The sequence below is a fragment of the Diabrotica virgifera genome, chromosome 2 (genome assembly GCF_917563875.1).
Source record: "Diabrotica virgifera virgifera chromosome 2, PGI_DIABVI_V3a".
Lineage (NCBI taxonomy): Eukaryota > Metazoa > Arthropoda > Insecta > Coleoptera > Chrysomelidae > Diabrotica > Diabrotica virgifera.
The window spans coordinates 64,639,981-64,660,637 of record NC_065444.1 but is presented as its reverse complement, the minus strand read 5'-3'; the positions used below and the strand labels follow the sequence as shown (position 1 = coordinate 64,660,637).

General features: G+C 33.8%; 2 protein-coding genes across 4 annotated transcripts in view; one reads left to right on the top strand and one right to left on the bottom strand.

The window, feature by feature from the left end:
- LOC114330086 (ZZ-type zinc finger-containing protein 3) overlaps positions 1 to 18,681 on the top strand; it is a 47,284-nt gene extending 28,603 nt beyond the window's left edge. Inside the window, exons 6-7 of the mRNA XM_050642608.1 lie at positions 11,573 to 11,881; positions 18,263 to 18,681. Of these exons, the coding sequence (XP_050498565.1) occupies positions 11,573 to 11,881; positions 18,263 to 18,610 (657 nt within the window). The 3' untranslated portion in view covers positions 18,611 to 18,681. The remainder of the gene's footprint in view (positions 1 to 11,572; positions 11,882 to 18,262) is intronic.
- The window catches only part of LOC114330085 (b(0,+)-type amino acid transporter 1), a 156,146-nt gene continuing 154,101 nt past the window's right edge, over positions 18,613 to 20,657 (bottom strand). For all 3 annotated transcript variants that reach the window (XM_028279398.2, XM_028279400.2, XM_028279397.2), the window contains exon 10: positions 18,613 to 18,743. In XM_028279398.2, coding sequence (XP_028135199.1) covers positions 18,685 to 18,743 — 59 coding nt within the window. In that variant the 3' untranslated portion in view covers positions 18,613 to 18,684. The remainder of the gene's footprint in view (positions 18,744 to 20,657) is intronic.

Here is a 20,657-nt window from a genome sequence, read left to right as displayed (position 1 = left end):
TTTAATAAACAACGTTGTCAAAATAAATTGTGAAACACCAGAAATATACCGAAAATTGGTTAAGGAGTTCAAGGAAAAAAATATATACCATCACACGTACCAACTAAAAGAAGAACGAGCCTACAGAATCGTGATCAGATACTTACATCACTCGACCAATACTGATGACATAAAAAGTGAGCTATCTCAGTTAGGGCACAAAGTGAGAAACATAGTTAATGTAAAACAACAAAAAACCAAAGACCCACTTAATCTCTTCTTTGTAGATTTAGAACCCGCGCAAAACAATAAAGATATCTATAATATAACAGGCCTACAGAACAGAGTAGTACACATAGAACCTCCACGAACTCAAAAAAACAGTATAATACAGTGCATGAGATGCCAACAATATGGACACTCCAAATCATATTGTAATAAACCATTCGTCTGTGTAAAATGCGGAGGCTCACACAATACCACCACGTGCAAAAAGTCAAAGGAGACGCCAGCCATATGTGCGTTATGCAATGGAGGCCACCCAGCCAATTATAAGGGATATGATCACTATAAGAAACTTACCAAAGGAAGCAACAAAAACAATGGAGAGCATCAAAACCCATCAGCAATCTACACAAATGATATATACACAAGAAACACACAACAACTATCCAATCCACTGCCCCAGGGCTTGAGCTACGCTGAAGTAACTAAACACAACCAAACAGAAGATACAACCACTGTGTTAAACAAGTTTTTGGAAGAATTCAAGAATCTATTCAACCAACTAATCCAACAAAATAGCACGGTCCTCAACATGCTTACCATGCTTATGAACAAAATGAAATAATGGCTAAGTTTCTTCGAATAGCCCAATGGAATGCCAACGGCCTTCCAAGCCATACAGAAGAAGTGAAAATATTTCTAGACATAAACAAAATTGACATATTTTTAATTAGTGAAACGCACTTTACGAACAGAACTTATTTTAACATACCTAAATATAAACTATATCATACTAAGCATCCTGACGGCACAGCCCACGGAGGTACAGCAATACTCATCAAAGAAAATATTAAACATCATGAACTACTGAAGTACAAAGAAGAACACATCCAAGCAACGACAGTAAGCGTTGAAGCACTTCCATATAATGTCAACGTAACAGCTGTGTACTGCCCTCCTCGCCATAATCTAAAACGAGAACACTATGAAGAATTTTTCCAAACTTTAGGACCAAAATTCATTGCTGGGGAAGATTACAACAGCAAGCATACCTTGTGGGGGTCACGACTTATAACAACAAAAGGCAGAGAACTGGCACATGTTATACAAAATAAGAATTACTCATTTATCTCAACGGGAACACCAACATACTGGCCGACCGATCCCAACAAAAAACCAGATTTATTGGACTTCTTCATAACAAACGGTATTGGTATAACTTATACAGATATAACACCAAGCTATGACCTAACTACTGACCATAGCCCAATAATAGCAACGGTAAGTACAACAGTTATCACTAAAAAAACAAAACTCCACCTGCACAACAATAAAACAAACTGGGACACTTACCGACAAATAATTCACGATACTATCGAAATAACAACGAGGCTGAAAAAACCGGAAGAAATAGAAGAGGACTATAACAAATTTATAAACATACTACAGTATGCAGCTAAATCAGCTACCCCACAAAGTAGTCCCAACAGAAACATAAGTAATATACCTTTAGAAATAAAAAAACTGGTAGATGAAAAAAGAAAGGCCAGATCTGCATGGCAACGAACACACACACCAGACAGCAGAACAAGATACAATCGCATCAGCAACAAATTAAAATCAAAGCTGCAAGTCAAAAATGAGTCATTTACGAATTACATCACCAATCTATCAAGACAAGACAACTCTATATGGAAGCCCATAAAAAGTAAGAGAAAGCCAATAACAGCATTACCTCCAATACGTAAAAATTCAACACCACCAGGACCATGGGCAAAAAGTGATAAAGAAAAGGCTGACCTATTTGCCGAGTATTTAGCAGAAGTTTTTACTCCACTAAATGACGACCAAGTACCAGAAGCGAACCAAATATTAGAAGAACCACTACAGATACAGGACCGAATAAAACTATTTACTCCAAAAGAAATTAGAGATGTAATTGCCACCCTAAACCCAAAGAAGGCACCAGGCGAAGATCTGATAACCGCAAAAATGTTAAAAGAAATACCCAAAAAGGGCATAGTTAAACGACTGCACATATTCAGTGCAATACTTAGATGTGACTACTGGCCCAAAGCACTCAAAATTGAACAAATAACTATGATACCAAAGCCTGGCAAAAACCCTCTAGATGTCTCATCATATAGGCCTATCAGCTTATTACCAACAATCTCCAAGTTGCTTGAAAGACTTATCCTTAACAGAATAAATGCAGAAATAAATCCACAAAATTGGATCCCAGATCATCAGTTCGGATTTCGACAAAACCATTCAACGATACAACAATGCCATCGCATAGTCAACGCCATCAACCAGTCACTTGAAAATCAGCAGTACTGCACAGCAGCCTTTATAGACATCAGTCAGGCTTTTGACAAAGTCTGGCATCCAGGCTTGTTATGCAAAATAAAAAGAATTCTCCCAGCAAGTTACTACAACCTACTGAAAGCCTACCTACACGAACGGCAGTTTAAAGTAAAAGTTAATGAAGAAGTCTCGGAATACAAGCCTATTCACTCTGGCGTACCACAAGGGAGCATACTACGGCCATTATTGTACATACTATATACATATGACTTGCCTACAAATGATAAAACAACCATCGGGACATTTGCAGACGACACTGCTATTTTTGCCAAGCATGACGATCCTATTGCAGCAACACAAAATCTCCAAGAGCATCTAAACTCACTTGAAATATGGCTGAAGAAGTGGAAGTTTAAGGTAAACGAAACAAAATCATCCCATATAACATTCACTCTCGGGACTGGAACCTGCCCACCAGTAACCATCAATCAAATAAAAATACCACAAAGTAATCAAGTCAAATATCTAGGGCTACATTTTGACAATAAACTCAACTGGAAACACCATATAACAAAGAAAAGAATGCAACTTGACCTAAAAACCAAAGAACTTTACTGGCTCATTGGAAGAAAATCCCACCTTTCAATAGAAAACAAATTGCTAATATATAAAGCAGTGATAAAGCCAATCTGGACTTATGGCATTGAACTGTGGGGCTGTGCTAGCAAATCCAATACTGTGATTATCCAGAGAGCGCAATCCAAGATACTTCGAGCCATAGTTAATGCACCATGGTATGTATCAAACCAAACTCTACACAAAGATCTAAAAATTCCATATGTAACCGAAGTCATCCGAGAAAACAACAGAAAACACCACAACAAGCTAGAAGACCATCCTAATCCACTACTTCATCCACTACTGCAACCTGTCCACAATAGAAGACTCAGAAGAAGCTGGCCCTCCGACCTAAGAGGTAACTGAGGAAACATCGCTGGATGTTTACCTCTCCACGTCACCACATTTACAATAATTTAATTTAATGTAAGACCAACAAATTGACTTATAGATGTTTGTTTTATATCTGATTGTCAATAAAGGGAGATAATAAAAAAAATGTCAACTGTTTAGCTTTTGAATGGGGTGCAAAAAAGCGAAAAAATCGCGATTTTTGCACTAAATTGTTAATCATTAAAAATGGACGCGAACTTTAGGCAGGAAACAGGTAGACAGGTTTTCTTCCTATAGGTCTACAATAACTAAAAAAGTAGTCAGCTACCTGGATCTTTGAGTGTCCCGAACATGGTCTATTTTCAGCTTATTACCCTGGTCTAAGTAGGTTTCCTCGTCCAGTTTGCATTTGCCTAACCGCATACTCCAGTGCCAGTTTAAACAATGTTGGGGCTTGACATTCTGAGCCACCAAAAAAACATCGGTTAAAACCTTTTAATTACCGACTAAACGTCTCACATTGGAATATTAAATATAAAATCCAACATTGAAAACGGTGAGAGTCAATAGAAGTAAAGGTTTAAAAGCATTTCTGACTGATGACAGAACGAGAAAGACAACGCAACTTGAAGTTTTGTGAATTGATTTATAGTTACACTAGCCACTAAATTTAAAAGTTATTTGTGGTAAAATTCAATAATAACAATAAACACCAATGTGTCGGGATTAAAAGCATTCAAGATTAAGCTACCCTGAATAATTTAAGGTGTAAAAATAAAGTTATTTAGAACTTATTATCAGTAGGGTGCAAATGAGTATATTTTATTAAGTATGGATAGACAAACAAACATACATGCCTCGAATTTAGAAAATGAAAGATATTTTTATTGTAATAGTTATAGAAAAATATAATATGTCCATATAAGCTAAGATGCATCAAGGACAGGAAAAAAGTGTAGATTTTTTCTAAACCATTAAATTTTGATAGAAACAAATAGACGAAGCGATAAAGCACTAAAATCGGCCTTACCTCCGAAAAAAAAAGGACAAGACGGATCTTAATAATTCTTTTTGCATTCGATTCGTAAATGCGCCAGGAAACTTTGTGAACCGGAGCCGTGATATAATATTGAAAAACAGCATACAAAAAATGCATGCTTAAAGTGCATCTCAAACAGACAATAAAAAAAATTCAGAACTCGTCAATCATCGGCGGAAATGAGTTCAATTTTGTTACTAGGGGGGTTTTTGGGGTCGCTGAAAACGAATATGACGTCAAAAGGGATCTCCGGAGTACCTGTTGCCAAGGGTACCCATGATACAATAACTCTGAAGATATGACATGGAGCAGGTGGGCGGGGCCTACGTAGCTACGTCACTCTGAGTAGAACAGCATTATATTCAGTGTTGTCGTGTAGTAAAAAGTGTTTATTTTTGTGTTTAAGGTGAATTTTACTTATAATTTGTTAAACTTTTATTAAAAATGAGGTGTGCCGTGTTTGGTTGTAATCTCAACAATCAATCACAAGGTTTCGATACGAATATCAAGTTTTTTAGTTTCCCAAAAGACAAAAAAGTGCGATGTGTGTGGAAACAATTATGTAAACGTGCAGACAATTTTAATGTTAACAAATTTTTATTGAATAAATTAAATGCCTTGGTGTTTTCTTATTATTAAGCAAAATTTATAGATAAAAAATATTTTCATCCTTAGATTTGAATAGTCCTTATATCCAGTATATTTGAATATCCATTAGGAGGTGTGATCATAATTATAGTGCGCTGGAATAAGCGTTACCCCCCTTATTAGCTTATTTATTTTTAGCACATAAGCAAAACGCTCGGACAGGTCGATTTTTAAAATAATCATAGTATATTATAGCATCAATGTTTCGAACTTTACGCGATTCCTCTTCAGGTGACAGGAATAACTTTGACTTTTTTAAATGGGAAACAGGGGCGGATGTATTCATTAGTGGGCCCGGTGCTAATTCTTGTAGAGGGCCCTACCCAACTCTTTTTTGACAAGGCAATTTAAAAATTAAAACAATATAAACTTCAGTACATTTAAAATTATGCAGAAGATACAAGGCTAAATAAAACAAGGTAACGCTTTTTTTCTTTGTTTATTTTCAACAAATGCTTTTATGACACTTTTAAAATCAATTTCCCCCAATACGTCATTCTCAATAAAGCAGATCGATAACGAAACTAATCTGTTCTCGCCCATTGATGACCTTAATTTTTTTTAATTAAGCTTAATTTTGAAAATGATCTTTCGGATTCGCAGTTCGTGATAGGTATAGTTAAATATATTCTTAAAACAATATGGGTATTTGAAAACACTGAAACAAGGTCTTTTTCGATAATAATATCCAACATGTCTTTAGGTGTTACTACAGAATTCTCGGAATTAGGAAGAGATAAAATAAAATTTTGAAAAAATATAATCTCTTCGATAAATGCCTGATCTATATCAAGCGGGTACGTTTCGATAAGATTTCGCGCAAATTGTTTTAATGTTTCACCTTCAATAGTGCGAAAATTTCCAAAAAATGCAAAAAGATTAGATACATAACCGTATGCTTCACGTCGCTTGTCTAACTCTGTCACTAATGTATTGACCGATAAATAAAATGTTTCGACTTTAAATTTGTTTGAACCTTCTAAATGTGAAGAGGGCCCGTCTGGAAATTTTTTTTGAATCTGCTCGATTTTTTGAATATTCAAATTTAACGTATAACTTCAATTTTTTTGCTTTTTCTTCAAAGTATTCAAAATTTTCACGGTGTTTTTGTATACTACTGTGTAGTCCTTGTAGTAGAAGTGTGCCAGTGTTTAGATCCAGACCAGGTTTTTGAAGAATGGTACTAACTGTTTCAAGTTGTTTTAAAATTTCGTTCCAAAATACGGTTAAAAAGCAGTTTCAAATTTCTCAAGGATTTTTACTAAAGTTCCGCTTTCTAATTTTGTTTCCTTTTTCTCATCGGGATCGTCGCGAATAACAGTAAGACCATCGTATATTTGATCATAACTAGTTTCTAATGCTTTTGTAGCATCCTCTCGACATGACCATCTGGTGGACGAAAGTGACTTGAGTGTAAATTTTGTACGATTTTCTTGCATCTTTCTTGTAAGAACATCCCACCGATGAGTTGAACTAGCAAAAAAAGCGTACAATTTTTGTAACAACATGAAGAAATGAGATACTTCTGTAGATGTCTCTACGCCGCATTGACCCACTAGATTTAAAGAATGTGCAAAGCACGGCACATAAAATGCAAGGTTGTTCCTGTTTTTAATTTCCGCTTGAAGTCCCTTGTATTTCCCAGACATGTTACTCGTGTTGTCGTAAGATTGACCGCGACAATTCATAATGTTAATATCATGACGTTTAAAAATTCTAAAACTACACTACTCAAAGAAGCACCAGTATGACTAAATATAGGTAAAAATGTCAAAAAACGTTCATGAACTTTATTAGAAGAGCAATATCTAATAATCACTGAAAGTTGGTAGGTGTGTGATATCGGGCGTAGAGTCCACGATCAAAGAAAAATATTTAGAGTTTTTAACTTCACCAATAATCTTGTTTTTCACTTCACCGCCAATAATATCAATAACTGTTCATATATATTTAGCAGATACCGCTAGGCACCTACTACCATCTCGTCAGTTGCGGTGGGAGATGGATATGTCGAAGATTTTTACCTGGGCCAGAGAAAAGCAGCCTATGCAGTCTCTGATGAACCTCTAAAAAGAGGTGAAATCGTCGATAAGAGTGCTGGCTGCACTCTCTGATCTGAGTAAAAATTAAGACAGTTTTGGTTTCGCACCGCAACTGAATGAATAAAAATGGTATACATTTTTATTTTTTATGTTCATATATAGTTTTTGATAAATATGACACGTGTCAACTACCTTTCAATAATCACCAGCATCAACTCACGATTCACAATCTAATGATAAATGACTAAAAGCTAACGCCAACACAAGTAGGTATGAATTACTAATTGTCGTCTTTGACGTTCTTCAGGTACTTTACTTGGTTGTAAACAAAAGCTTTACTTGTTGTTAAGCTTAAAGGGTAAAGTAGGTATATTTTATATTTCATTTCTTAACTTTATGGCACCCATTGAAAGACATCTATTTTTGTCAAACACCTTTAACTTTCAGAGCGATTTAAAAGCATTGTATTGTAAGATTTCCGAAAAGGAGATGTAAAAGTATACCTGCTAATCTGTTGCCATTTATGTCATGTCATAAAAGGGTGGTTATCGGGTGTTCCTTTCCTTTTCTCTCAGAAAAAAGATTATATGAAATTGTTAATACAACAATAATTTCAAAGTAATTTTTACAATAAATAAGAGAAGTTTGGTACGGTAAGTACGACGGCGCGTCAGAATGCCAAATACGTAATTTTAGATAAATATGTAGGTCTTCTGGGGGCCCCTTCAACCTGGGGGCCCGGTGCTACAGCACCTCTAGCCCCCCCCTAAATCCACCACTGATGGGAAAGTACATAATGTAATATCTTATTTAAAAGCTTTTGCAATGCTGATTACAAAAATGTATAATACTTTACTCCTATTTGAGAGCGTAGGCGCAAAATTTCGGTCAAATTACTTTTAAACGCAGTCATTTTTTTTTTTCGAATTCTGAAAAAACTAATTAGTATTTTTGAAAAATTTAAAGGCAGAATTAAAGATTACATTATTGTGGAGGACTGAAAGTCCCTTAGACTAAACAAAAAGTTTCTTTTGAATGATATATTTGAACTTAAAAATCAGACTAAATTTTCTTTTTTTTTCATTCCTTTGACTTATTAAAATAAACACTATAAAAGTTCTCAGGGACTCCCGACCCTCGATAATACTGTAATATTTCATTCTGCGTTTAAATTTTTCAAAAATACTTATTAGTTTTCTCAGGATTCGAAAAAAATTAATGTATTTAAAATTAATTTGACCGAAATTTTGCACCATCGCTCTTAAATAGGATTACAGTATTGTACATTTTTGTAATCAGTATTTCAAAAGCTTTTAAATGATGTGTCACATGATGTACTTTCCCATTTAAAAAAATCAAAGTTGTGCCTGTCACCTGAAGAGGGATCGCGTAAAGTTCGAAACATTGATGCTATAATATACTATGATTATTTTAAAAATCGACCTGTCCGAGCGTTTTGCTTATGTGCTAAAAATAAATAAGGTAATAAGGGGGGGGGGGCTAACACTTATTTCATCGTAACTACATGTATTATACAGTTTAATATAAAATGAGACGTATCTTGCCTAATAATAAAAAAATCATGTTTGTAATTGGTTTCTATTATTAGATTATGTTCTCAATAATTATATTTAACCGTACTAAACAAAACAGCACTTCTAGAAAATTTCACAACTGATATTAAAAGCTAAAATCTCCAAATCATAATGGCAATGCATTCGAAATTTAAAGGATCTACTCACAACGTGACGTCATGCGCGACCTGAACGAAATTAGGAAAGCTACGTGTCGTATCTTGGGTTATTGTATCATGAAGGGTACCTACTGTTTACCTCGTCATTAAAATTCATTAAAAAATTAGTCAAAAATCATTACTTGGGGGTTTTTTGGAACCGCTAACGACGAATATGACATCGGAAGTGATTTTCGGAGTACTTGGTGCCCAGGGTACCTACTGTTTAGCTCTCTTGTGGAGTTTTCGGCAAAAAATTTATTAAAAAAAGAATGTGTGTGTACTTTGTACGCACGTAAGAAGTTATACTTCTACTACATATTATGTGATTTTTAAGACAATACCAAAAATTTAAAAAATAAAAGAATAAAACGCACACAAACACATTAAAAAATGCCACAAAGAAAAAATGATTTCTGAACGATAATAATATTGTTGGCAAAAATTTTAAATACGCATTTTCTGAAAAAAAAATTATATAACAAATATACTTACAATCATAAAATGCATAAAAAAATAAAAAAATAAAAACTTGCATCGGGAATCGAACCCGTGAATTTCGTGGCGCTTTGATTCGTAATCGAAGCCTAGACTCACTCGTCCAATTCCACATTATTTGTCATGTGGAAAAATAGGGTAACTGAACGTTTTACTGTTTGACAGTTGTTTTGAATATAATTAAATTATGTAGTTTAAATTTTGTGGAAGAAAATATTAAAATATAACAAAACAGTAAGAAAACAATATATTAGATGAAGATTGGTAGAACTTTTGTTGGTAATCAAATTAAGTATGTAAATCAAAGCATTACATACCTATTAGATAAATAAATCTACGCCAAAAAATCATAATTTAAAAATAAAAATCGGACCTAATTTGGGATTTCTCTCTAAAATCCCCATTCTTGAGAAAATAAATGTATGTATTCCAACCTAATCCAAATGTATAATTACAATATGATGTGGAACCTCGATTATCCGTCTCTCTATTAACCGTCACCTCTGTTAACCATCAGGGTCCATACATAAGTTTTATTGACTACATTATCGTACATAAGCAAAAATTGAGTCACCAATTCATTTTTTTTGAGCATTGCGATAAGCCAAGCGAATGGTTTAATTTGTAATGAGAATGCAAACAGCTATCGATTATTGCTGACTGATGATGAAATCGTTGAAATGGCAACAGGGCGGACGAAACAGATTCAGAAGCTGACACAGATTTGGAATTTGACGGTGGCGATGTCGCTGATGCTATTGCAAATGACAAAAATTTGAAGAAGCTAGATTTGAGTAAAGGAGCTAGAGAAACTGCATCGCATATGCAACAATTCATTGAGTGATATTCTCAACAAGAAGCCAATAAAGTATATTGCTTGGTCTTACGCCGATTATAAATTCAGCCGTTGTAAAATGTGAAGCAACAGTAAAACAAACAAAGATTTTAGAATATTTTAAACCAAATTGATTCCGATTGTACGTACTTCTTATATTGTCAAAAATAACATACAAATAAAATTTGAGAGTTGCACTATAAACTTTTAATTTTTTTTAATGTTCTGTTAACCGTCTTTTCGATTATCCGTCATACCCTTGGTCCGGTGCCCTGACGGATAATCGAGGTTCCACTGTATAATAAAAACTACGTACCAAATTAGAATGAATTTTCCTTGTCCAAAATAGTCCAAAAGTCCAAAAATATAGGTATATGAAAACTATTTAAAAAGGCAGTATAACTATTAACTAACTTTGTTTCTTTTCCCACAAATTTCAAAACGCAACAACCATAAATAATCAAACTACGTACAGCTGTGCCTCAGCCGCCATATTGAATAATTTTTGACATGTCATTTGAACATCCAATCAGAACAAAGTTATAATGCGCATGCGCCGGGATCATAGGTTTTAACATATAAAAATTCACCCTCATATCGCCGGTAAAGAAGTATAACTTCAAAAACTGGAGTTAAAAGCGAATAACGAATTTTTTTAGTTTGGTAAAAAATGCCATTGTCTTCAGAATAGAAAGATTAGCATCAGAGATACGAAAAAATGTTTCGATATAAAATTGTAGGTTATTTAGTTTCCAAGAACTTGGTTTGAAAAAAAATTTTCTACGGCAAAAATTAAGTGAATCCTAATATCGAAAACCATTGATTTTTTCTATACAAAACTAACACTTTCGATAGCGAATAAATCGAAAACTATTAATTTTATCAAAAAAATGTATAGAACAGTTTTTGCTTAGGCTTAGAGTGAATGTTTTTATCAACTTTTGCTGTCAAAATATAATAAAAAAATTTCACCCCCGAGATGGGGTGGCAACCACCCCCATGGTAAAAGCGCATTTTGGAATCATATAGAGTTTGATCCTTGGACTATCCACTACTTATTCTCAAATTTTCAAGCAAATCGGTTCATTCTGTAAAAATTGCGAGGTGAAAAGCTTCGGTTCCTGGCCTATAAGAAGTTATTTGTGACCCAACAAAAATGATGACTGATGAGACTAATTTTTAGAAAGAAAATATTTCATCAATTTTTTTTGGAATTAATGGTATACAGCCAGCTACAGGAAATTCTTCCATGTGTGTTTTATATTAAATTGTTAAATTTTATATGTATAAGTGTATTTTTCCATATTCTATTTCAGAAATCGTTCTTGCATAAACACCAACGCCACAACTACTATTTATATAAGCCGTCGACTTTCTTTCCCAAATTTAACCCTCCTGTTGTCATGGACGAGATGGAAGATATACCAGGTCCTAGCTCCAGTCACCATCCTGCAGAAGAACCTGCGACACCATCGAATTATCTTATGGAAACAGAGTATCTTAACGCTGATTATATGAAGGGCAAAACCAAAGCGGAAGTTCAGATACAGTTGCTGAAGAAAGTCAAAGAAGTAAAACTTCAGGAAATGGCGTACGAGAATTGTTTTCAACATATTGAATTTAAGGTAAATATTATTTTCACGTATACTATAATATGATTGTGAAATTATTTTCTGGTGGTATGTTTATACACACATCCGAAGAGTCTAGGGATATTTTTAGAAAGAGCCGTAAATTAATAGTTTTTAATAGCAGTGTTCGCGCAGTACCTTTCGAACGTATTCAGAGTAAGTTCGGGATTAGTTTCCAATGCGCAGGCGTCAACGTAAACTTATCCTGGACATGCTCAGGATTTTTCGCTCCGCGAAAAATTTTCGGATTCGTAATGTAATGACGGGTTGCATACATTAAGGTTAGAGAAGGAAGCCTATTGTTGTCCCTTTCTTATTTCGAAATCAATGACGGCGTTCACCAGATGCAAACACGTTCACAAATGTTTGCGCTTTGATTCTAAACTTGTTGACAGCGAGCTGAACGGTTGGTTGTTTAGGTTAAAATTTGACATTTTGCTTGCTTGGTTTGAACGTAACCTAAAATAAATTTTCTCAATAAATACGTTTTTGAATTTATTATTTTTTTTTTTTTTATTAAAGGAAAAAAGAAAATTTATTTAATAGATAGTAACGTAGCAGAATGTCTTCAGTAGCCTTTATTTTATATATAAAACCCTTATCAATATATTCTACAATATATACAATTAAATTCCCGCCATATTTTTTCAATATTCAACACGTTTGCAAAGTTCAACTTAAATATTTTATGTTTGCAAAAATGGCGACCGCTTTCGAAACATGTTTGACGTTAGCAAGTCGTTCAGAAGCATAAGCGCAAACTGATTGCCAACGTTTGCATCTGGTGAACGCGCCCAATGTCAAAAAAAAAATGCAAATGCAACAAATTTGTATGTCAACAAAGAGAAAGAGAATAAAAGCAACAGGCAAAGGATTAACTTTCTATTCATCAATGCCTTTCTTAGAAGTTAGAAATTTGATTAGCGTCTTTCTTTATTATTTCCACATTATTTCGATAATTTGGTATTTCCAAGCCGAAATCCGGCTTATATTTTCGTAGAGAGTAAAAGATTGTTATGTATCACTTGGAAATGGCAGCTTGATATTTAGATATAAAAAATTACCTTTAACTTACTGGGGGTTGAACATTATCTGAAGGAAGGAATAATTTAGTAAAGCAATAATTTCCAATTTTGATATTATATGTATTGAATTTGATAGGTTGTGGCATTGTGTTGTGGTTTATTGCGCCACAAAAATAATGAAATATAACAAGACACAAGAAATAGTTTCAGAATAAGTTTGATGTGCTGTTTATGTTTCATTATATTCAATAAGAGACTAATAATTTAACTCATAAATTGAACTGAAAAATAAACCACAAGAATATGTAGGTACTTATAAGCTCATCTAGATAAAAGAAATTAAGTAAAAACAGAGTACAATTTATTGTAATACATACTACCGTAATAGATAATTATTATCGAATATCGAATGAAAATAATACTAGAAAAGGTACCTACGTATTTATAAACATACTAATGGAAAACATTGACAAACACAACTAAAAAAGCTTTAATATAAAAGATATTCAAATTTGTTTGAAGAATATTTAAATGATACAACACTTTACATAATTTTAAAACTTTAAAAACCAGAATAATCTACATCTACAAGTTGTTTAAAACAATATTTTAGGTTAAGAATTGGAAGGAGTAAGAACAGAATGTCAAGAAATTCTTCCCAAATATTTTGTGCGCCTGTGCGAACTTAAAATCCGAAACAAAATCCTCGAACGTCGAGAGCGTATCCCGGACACGTTCAGGATCTTTTTTCTGTATTGCGCAAACGCCGAATTAAAAATCCGGAGGGTGTTCAGAGGGAAAGATTTGAACTCCGCGAACGCTCGATTTTGTAATGCGCAGAAGTTCTCCCTCTGGGTATACCCAGGACGCACAGCGCGATCAAAGCTAATATAGGTACAAGAAACTTTGTTCAAATATCAAAAATAATAATAATGCCTTTATGTGCAATTAAATGTATATTTATTATAAATAAAACTAACCAAATCATTTGAATCACAGTTTTGATATTCCTGACAACTCTCTAATCTTGCAGCGAGTTTGCCTCTGGAGATAGATGGACATCTCAATGGCCTTCGACTGTGGAAATGAGCTGTATGGAGAGGATTTCTTACAGTATCACGGCCTATGGTTACCTGGTGTGCCTGCTGCAAGTAACTAATCGATTCGGGTGCTTTAATTGTTTGTTGTCTTCTAGTATGGTTAACACTAAAAATCGATCTGAAACTGCAGTTGTAGCGCGCTCAAGTCCTAGATGGCGTTCGGCTGGACTTCAAGTGTCACAAAAATGCCGCCATAATCGACTTATTTATAACACTTTGGGAGACGCCCATGCGTTCAGCTAGATTAGTTTCCCGCTTGTCACCCTGAAGAAGGCCTACAGACCTATTCATCTCATCCAAAGTAAAAATGACGTCGCTCCATGATAAAAAACAATATATTCAATGCACTAACTCAACAAGAACTTTATACCATGAACAAAATCGAAACTACCAGAATATTTACTGCAATATACTAACCATAGCTTTTCCCTTTCCTGAGGTTATCAAATATTCGTGTTATCACTTTTGACGTTTTGTTTTACTCACTAAAATGTACAGAATGAGCAACTGTGCAAATCCACTTGAAATTAAACGACCACATGAATTTATTTTTAATAATATTATTATGTTATAAAAATATTCTAAGACTTTTCCAATGTGAGTATTCTTCTTTAAGTGCCATCTCCGCGACGGAGGTCGACAATCATCATAGCTATTCGGATTTTAGAGACGGCTGCTATGAAAAGTTCATTTTATGTACGTCCGTACCATTCTTTTTCAAAATTTCGCAGGGACTAAAGCTGCACAGATGGGCTGGCCCCAACATTATTTAACCTGGCACTGGAGTATGCGGTTAGGCAAATGCAAACTGGACGAGGAAACCTACTGACCAACCGAACGGTTCAACTGGCGGCTTATGCCGATGATTTAATATTATGAGTAGAACATCAACAGGAACACAGGAAGCATACGCAGAGTTAAAAACACAAACAAAAATGCTAGGTCTGGAAATTAACACAGAAAAAACAAAAATAATTACTCAGACGAGAACAAATATAGTCCCACAAAACATTTACGTACTTGGGAGTAGAAATATATGCCAACGGATAAGAAGATGGAGAAATATGGAAGAGAATAACGCAGGCAAACAGAGCGTATTTTGCCCTCTCCCATATATTTCGTTCTAAAATCCACCGAAATACAAAGATGAGAATCTATAAAACTTTAATTCGACCAATAACATGCTATGGCAGTGAAGCCTGGGTCCTGAAAGAAACATCCAAAAACAAACTCGACACATTCGAAAGGAAAGTACTGAGGAGAATACTAGGATCTGTGAGGGAAAACGGATAGGCTACCAAAAAGAGCACTGAATGCTAGAATGCAGGGAAAAAGACCGGTTGGAAAGCCAAGAAAGCGCTGGAAAGACACAGTAAACAGCGACGCACAAGCCCTTTTAGGAGTCCGTGTATGGAGAAGAGCAGCCACAGACAAGCAAGGGTGAAGGCAAAAAATAAAGGAGGCCAATGCTTAATTTGGGCTGTAATGCCGTAGAAGAAGAAGAAGAACATTATTTTCAGTTATTTCAATAATGATAACTCTTCTATTATTAATTTTACGAAAAAAGTTATTCTTTATAAAATGTTCTGTATAGTCTAAAACCTAAAATACAACCATCTTATATCAAATTTTATCAATTTTATACGAGGTATGTCAAAAAATATGAATTTCGCTCAATAGTAAATAAAATACCTATCGAAAATTGTGGTTATAAAAAGTTGTTTAGAATTAAAAACTATGTTCCAATATGTAAAATTACATCCTTCTAATTGAAATATTCTTAACTATAAAGGTACTTTACTCTTGATCGAAATTCATCTTTTTTGACATGCCTCGTATAAAATTTGATAAAAGCTGGTTGTATTTCAGGTTTTACACTAGTGATGTAAAATTTCCGGGAAGATTCGAACGCCGGAAAGTTTCCGGAAATATTGGAAACTTTCGGAAACTTATGGAAATATTGCATTTTTATTAAAATTATTATTAATGTAGTTTAACTTCCCTGCTCTATCTATATACAGTATATTTCTTCTTTTATTATGTATGAAAGATTATGTGCTATAACTACGCCCTGTTTCAGCGTAGTAATCTGGTAACCCCAGTATTGTAATTGCCAAATCTTTTAAAGAAGTTTTGGTGCATATTCCTTGTCACCAGCTTATACAATCTACTGATCGTGCTGTAGCCAAATAAAATCCATTGACCGAAGGTCTGCTTTTGCACAGAATTTTGTTAGTTCTGTAAAAATATTTTCTTTTTTGTCAATAAACTTGGGGCGATTGGTTAATATCTTGTCTATACATTGCATAGCTAATACATGCTCTTCACCAGTGATGCTTTGCCCTGTTAAAGAAGAATCAAGTAAGTTTGCAGCATAGTGCACAGGCATTACTGCCATTTTTTTCCTTTTTCTAATTTAGATAAGCATTCCTTTTCCTCAGACTTACTGATTGGATGTAATGGAATATTCTCGGTAAAAATATTTTCTGTATCCTTAAATGCCTCGACAACCTGGGATATTTGAAACATATTGCCTTCCAACTTCCAATAAATTACCTAATTCACACACAATTGGTGTTAAAACAACTGCTACTTTTTGCAACTTTATCCAAAATATTTCACCATCCTGGCAGTTGTGTTTAACATTCCGTGAACATTTAAAATATTCTCCCTCTATGACCATTATCATCGTTAAAGCACTTTTAGACGCAATAAGGTTATTTATACAATTGAGGATTGAACCCCATCAAGTTTTTACAGGAAGTTTTAATGTTATAACTTTATTGTAGTTTTGACTTTTTTCTTTTTATTTATTATTTTTTTTTGAAATATTCCCGTGCGTTTTACCTATACTACAATCATAATATAGATGCACTAGAAATAAACAAACCAAGACACATTGAATGTTCTCCCAGGAGCACTCGAGGAGCACTCCCAAATCATGATTTACAATGTTTATACATTGTACATCATGATTTGAAAAGTTTATACATTGTAATTCATGATTCGGGAGTACCTACTCCTCGTAACATTCAACGTGTCTTGGTTTGTTTATTTATAGTACATCTTTATTGTGATTTTAGTATAGCATTTTTGTATGGCATTTTTAGTATACGAATAATGAAGATAATGTTCAAAACAGTGTTTACTTCGTACTTGCTAGTGGTATATGTAGGTTCGCCGGCCGTGTGAATTAAATAGCGCTACTTCCATGTAAATTCAAAATTACGTCACTGACTCTTATGTCCAAAAGGCTCTTGGATATATTCTCAAAAGTTCTTGGAAATATTATGGAAAGTTCTCGGAAACATTCTCGAGAATTTTCCATTGAAAGTTTCCGGGAATATTCGCGGTCAGGAGAATATTTTCATTTTTTATAGGCGAATATTCTCGGAAACTTTCCAATGTTCGCGAATATTCGCTTGGAAATATTCTCGACTCACATCACTATTTTAGACCATGCAGAATTTGTTAGGAAGAATAACTTTTTTCGTAAAATTAATAATAAAAGGGATCGTAATTGAAATAACTGAAAATTATGTTGGTTATCCATAATTAAGGAAAAATTTTCAATTTTTTTTTTAATTAGAAGGCTATAATTACATATTAGAATATGTTTCTTAATTGCAAACAACTTGTCATAATAACAATTTTCAATATTGTGAAAAATAAAGCTACTTTACTCTTGAGTGACATTCATATTTTTGAAATATCTCGTATAATATTCATAAAATTTTATATCTGATGATATTTTTTAGAATATGCAGAACTTTTTATGAAGATTAACTTTTTTTCGAAAATTTAATAGATAATAAAAAAGTTTTCCATATGGTTCCAACTTACAGGGACATACCGTACAAAATGAGCGGCCGTGGAGTAACGGCTTATTCGCTCTCCTCATACGCCAGTGCACGTGGGTTCGAGCCCTGCCAAAGACAAACCATTTTTATTTCCAATAATGACACGAGCCGCCTCACCGTGCCTCGGAGAGCACGTAAAGCCGTCGGTCCCCCTGGACTAGTGTACATCGGCACTAGTTACTTGAAACAGGGTTAAAGATGTAAATGGCGCCGGAACTGTCCGAAAGGATCTCCCCGGCAAAAATGCCATACGATATTATTATTATACTGTACAAAAAATATAAAATATCCTAAATTTCGTGGTACCACTTTCACTGGCGCGCAGTGTACCTTTAACTTCTGAAAATTTATAAAAAAGACTGCATATAACACTTTTTTTTATCGTTTTAGTGCGATTACTGTTCTGCTGAACCAATTGTAGGCAGCCGCTGGTCGTGTCTAGTGTGTCCCAAACTCACAAACTTCTGCACAGATTGCTTCGTGTCACAAATGTATGCGAACAACTGCCATCCTCTGACGCATCCAATGGTTATATATCGGGATTCCGAAAATTATTGTTTATCCCACGGTGATGACATATCTTCCATGGTCAACAGCAAGGCGAAAGACGTAGATAGTGATAACGAAGACACCACTGACAGCTTCGAGTCCACGAATCGAGCGGTAAAGGAAGAAAACGAGGAAGGTTTAGGAACCGACGAGGAGAGCAGGAGTAATTTTGACAGTGATATGAATTAATGTTAAGTTGTTAAGTTTTATTGTAAAAAATTAAATAAAAGGCATATTTATTATAAATATCTTATATCAAAGTTTTAATCTGCTTCCGGAGGCACAACACAAAAAAGAAGTTGAACCCATTGGGTGATTTTATCTGAAAAAAAAACGATATTTTTAATAAATGAGTAAATAGTCAACGAAGAATCCTAGATGTAGTTAATAGTGCAGTCATTGAAGCGTAAAATAGGTTTTTACATCCGAAATTTTTTGCTATGAACCGATTTACATGAGATTTTGGAATTAGGCCTATCTTACCCTTAACTTCAAAAGTGATGTTGACGCGAACTCCGTTTTTTATTTTTAAGGGGTGAAAACAACCCCTTAATGGAAAAATTGACATTGAGCTATTTTATCGCCAGAAAACGTGTTTAATAATAAAGAGTGACATTGTGAAGTGTTCTCTAACACAATAGCCTCATGTTAAACTCATTTTCATCTCCTTGAAAACCGTACAACCCTTGCAAACAACCCCTAAATCGAAAAAATTTACAAAAAATTAATTTAGTATGACATAAAAAGACTTAAATATAGAATATATGATATTTTACGTTCTCTATCTTAATTGTCATATTGTTAACCCTCTTTCAACCCTTAAAAACAACCCCTAAATAGAAACAATTTACAAAAAATTAATTTGGTTTGACAAGAAGACTTAAATATAGAGTACATAATATTTTACGTTCTCTATCTTAATTATTTAATTGTTAACCCCTTTCAACCCTTAAAATCAACCCCTCGATTAAAAATTGTATAAAAAATTTCTTTTGATAAACTAAAAAGGATTTAAATATCGTTCCAAGTTCTCGAAAAAGCTATGCTGGAAAATCATATGCTCAAGTTCTTTAACCCTTAAAACTACCCCTAAATTAAAACATTGAATATGTATGATTTAGTTTTTGGGCCATAACTACTTCAATTTTGAAGCTATCACATCTTATAAAAAAACATTTTGAAGGTAGTTAAAAGAGCTACAACTTTTTTCATTATATTGTGTAGTGAAAAACCTTTTATTTTGAAACGGTGAAGTGTCAAAGGGATCGAGAGAGACTGTGGTTGCGCTACCGCGCGCTCTTTAATCAATCATATCTTCTTCAATTTTTGTGTGATAGGAAAAACAAAAAAACCAAAATTTTTGTCAAAAAAAACCTATTTTTTTTTTATTATTACACTTTTTTACGTATCTTTCATCATTTCATTATTTTTGAGATTATTTATTATCATAATTTTTTTTAATATGTGTTCCAAAGCAGCGAAACTGCTAGAATCCATCAAACTCTTTATATTAAAGTTGATTCTAGACGGAATACGATTAATTTTAATTTTGGTGGAAATGTCACTTATGAAATCTATTGATTTAAAAAAAACATTAGATGTTCCTCTTTTTTTTTTTCATTACAGCTCACTCATTTTACGTACAAAAGACTTTTAACAGTGCTCATTTTAAAACTTATTTTAAGCACTATAAAATCCTTTCTCATTAGCACGCATAAAATTTATTCGCTCTCCGCTAGATGGCATTGAATACATCGATTAAATTTCACACAAAATAAAAAACGGTTTTGATCTTCAATATCTCGCTTAATATTGCACTTAAAACACTCTTTAACAAACCAATTTGTTCATTTTTTTACCTGCTACAATTTTGTTCAGTATAATATTATCGTTAAAATGCATATTTTTGGAGATATTTGCAAAAAACTGTTGAAAATCGTAAGAAAATTCCGAATTTTCAATTACCAATAACGTAAAAAGTATTGGGTTTTTTGGAAAAAACTTTATACATTTTTTGCTTAAAATTAGGTCTTCTATCGATATCTGAGATTATTTTGAAAGAAAATTTCCACCACCGAAAAGGGGTGGCAACCACCCCCAGGGTGAAAACGGAGTTCGGGTCAATATCCCTTTTGAAGTTAAGGGTAGGATAAGCCTAATTCCAAAATTTCGTGTAAATCGGTTCATAGTAAAAAATTTCTGAGCTAAAAATCTTCAATGACTGCACTATAAATTA